General features: G+C 40.3%; 1 protein-coding gene across 1 annotated transcript; it reads right to left on the bottom strand.

Annotated features, from left to right (window-relative positions):
• Positions 1 to 1,139: 1,139 nt before the first annotated feature.
• Positions 1,140 to 2,053, bottom strand: LOC142180089 (uncharacterized). Its single transcript, XM_075251011.1, has 2 exons — positions 1,775 to 2,053; positions 1,140 to 1,721 (listed from the first exon to the last, which is right to left on the bottom strand). Exons 1-2 carry the CDS (start codon positions 2,051 to 2,053, stop codon positions 1,140 to 1,142), a joined length of 861 nt encoding a protein of 286 aa, XP_075107112.1.
• Between the last annotated feature and the right edge of the window lie 654 nt (positions 2,054 to 2,707).

Below are 2,707 nucleotides of genomic sequence, written 5' to 3' on the forward strand. Positions count from 1 at the left end.
AAAAGGGTTAACTAGAGATTTTATTTATGGTAAAAAATAAACGCAAAAAGATCAAGGAAAGCCTAAAATCACCTAAATTTTCGCTTCGACTTCACATACCGGGCAAGTTCTAGACACAAGTGCAATGACATGGACTACACAAAAATCTCACTTCACACATGGCACATGACTCACTAAGGACGGTCTAATTCCGACTCTCAAACTAATGCAAGTATTCACGGAGCCACAAGATATTAAGCATTAAGCACAAAGTGAACATAAGTCAAGACTATGAAACATAGGCATCACGAGACATGCAATCCAATTTATAAAGGCATCATGATCAGTTTCAAAATATAGGAAAGATATTGCACATGCCAAAGCCTAAATATGCGACTATCAAACAAGTCAAGGGCGCCTAGGAATCTCATCCTTCTTCTTCCATTTTTTTCCTAAGTCCTACTCTAAAAAATAAAAATAAAACTACTAGCCGGTTCAAACTACATCCCATGGAAAAGAACTGAGGTACAAAAAAAATCACGGGGGATTATTACTACCTAAAGGAAACTAAAAGACTTATTTTTGGATTTTTTTTGTTTAGACTTTAATCCCTCAAGAAAACTATCTAGGAGATCCATCGTTGGGAAAAGTCCAAAAATAATTTTTACTTTTTTTTTATTTTTATTATTTTCCACATTTAAAATAAATTAATCTACTAAATACTACATAACTACGAAAAAAATAAGAAGCTAAAATCTAAACAAGAAGTTAACATTTTTACTAACATACTACTACTAATTATCTAAAGGAATTCTCCTACCCCACACTTAAAAGAGTGCAGTGTTTCCAATGCATAAATAAAGCAAAACAATAACAAGAGTGGAAACGAAACTCCTTGAAAGGCCGAAGCAATAGCGGCTCACGGGTACTCAGACTTCCCCCAGATATGGTCCTTTGTGTGGTCACCCCATACTTAGTTCTCACCATCTAGCTCGCTTTGCACTCTTCCAATAGCTTTGCTTCCTATGCTTATAATCCTACAAAACAAGAACAGAAACTACAACAATAATAAAACAATAAATAAATAAATAAAGTAGTAAAGATGGGTTGCCTCCCAACAAGCGCCTGATTTAACGTCGCGGCACGACACCGAATCTCGTCTAATCATTGGCAAGTAACACCTTCGACTTTTGACGATCAAAGTCACTTCCATAAAAGTGCTTTACTCTTTGTCCGTTCACTAAGAACGTTCTCTCGCCACCTAAGACGCGCAACTCAATTGCACCATGTGGAGTGACTGTTACTACCTCAAACGGGCCCGACCATCTCGATTTGAGCTTCCCCGGAAAGGGTCTCAACCTCGAATTGAGCAAGAGAACCAATTGGCCCGGTTCGAACTCGCGATGATAGATATGCTTATCATGCCAGCGCTTGGTCTTTTCTTTATTTAACTTGGCATTCTCATACGCATGCAAGCGAAACTCATCAAGCTCATTCAATTGCATCAACCACTTTCTACCTGCTAAGTCTGCATCAAAGTTCATCTTCTTTATTGCCCAATAGGCCTTGTGCTCAAGTTCCACCGGTAAATGGCATACTTTCCCATAAACCATCTTGTAAGTGGAGGTTCCGATTGGAGTTTTGTAGGCGGTACAGTATGCCCATAGAGCATCATCAAGCTTTGCAGCCCAATCTTTCCTACTTGCACTAATCGTCTTCTCCAGAGAATCTGCTTTATCTCTCTATTTGAGACTTCAACTTGTCCACTAGTCTGAGGATGGTAAGCGGTTGCAACCTTATGTTTGATCCCGTATTTCGCTAAGACATTGTCCAAGAGATTGTTACAGAAATGGATGCCCCCATCACTTATCATTACTCTCGGAGTGCCGAACCTTGTAAAGATATGCTTTTTCACAAAGTTGACCACAACCTTGGCATCATTGGTAGGAAGAGCGATGGCCTCCACCCATTTCGACACATAGTCAACGGCCACCAAAATGTACTTACACCCACTAGACGAGGGAAACGGACCCATAAAATCAATTCTCCACACATCAAAAATTTCAACCTCCATAATGTCGTGCAATGACATCTCATGCCTTTTCGTAATTGTTCCTGTTCTCTGGCACCTATCACATCTCCTCACAAACTCGTGTGCATCTTTAAACACCCTAGGCCAATAGATACCCGATTGCAACACCTTAGCTGTCGTTTTGTCACCCCGCATGATGACCACCATAAGGCGATGCATGGCGGTCATGTAAGATAGCATTTATTTCAGATTCGGGCATACATCTTCTCATTAACTGATCAATACAAGATTTGAACAGAAATGGCTCATCCCACACATATGATCTCACAAGTCACATCTCGCAAGAACTTCTTTTCAGCATAAGGTTCAAGATCAGGCGGCATTTCTCAACTTGCCAGATAGTTTACAAAATTTGCATACCATGGCTCCTCCCCAGCAGTAATGGCCAATAATTACCCATCCGGGAATGTTTCCTTGATGACATATCCCTCAGCTACATGATTCCGAGTTTCTAACCTGGAAAAGTGATCAGCCACTTGATTCTCTGTTCCTTTACGGTCTCGGATCTCCAAGTCAAATTCCTGCAAGAGTAAAACCCAACAGATTAGCCTTGGTTTAGCATCTTTCTTTTCAAACAAATACCTGATGGCTGCATGGTCTGTGTAGACGATGACTTTGGTGCCAACCAAATAGGCC

The sequence above is a fragment of the Nicotiana tabacum genome, chromosome 4 (genome assembly GCF_000715075.1).
Source record: "Nicotiana tabacum cultivar K326 chromosome 4, ASM71507v2, whole genome shotgun sequence".
Classification (NCBI taxonomy): Eukaryota; Viridiplantae; Streptophyta; class Magnoliopsida; order Solanales; family Solanaceae; genus Nicotiana; species Nicotiana tabacum.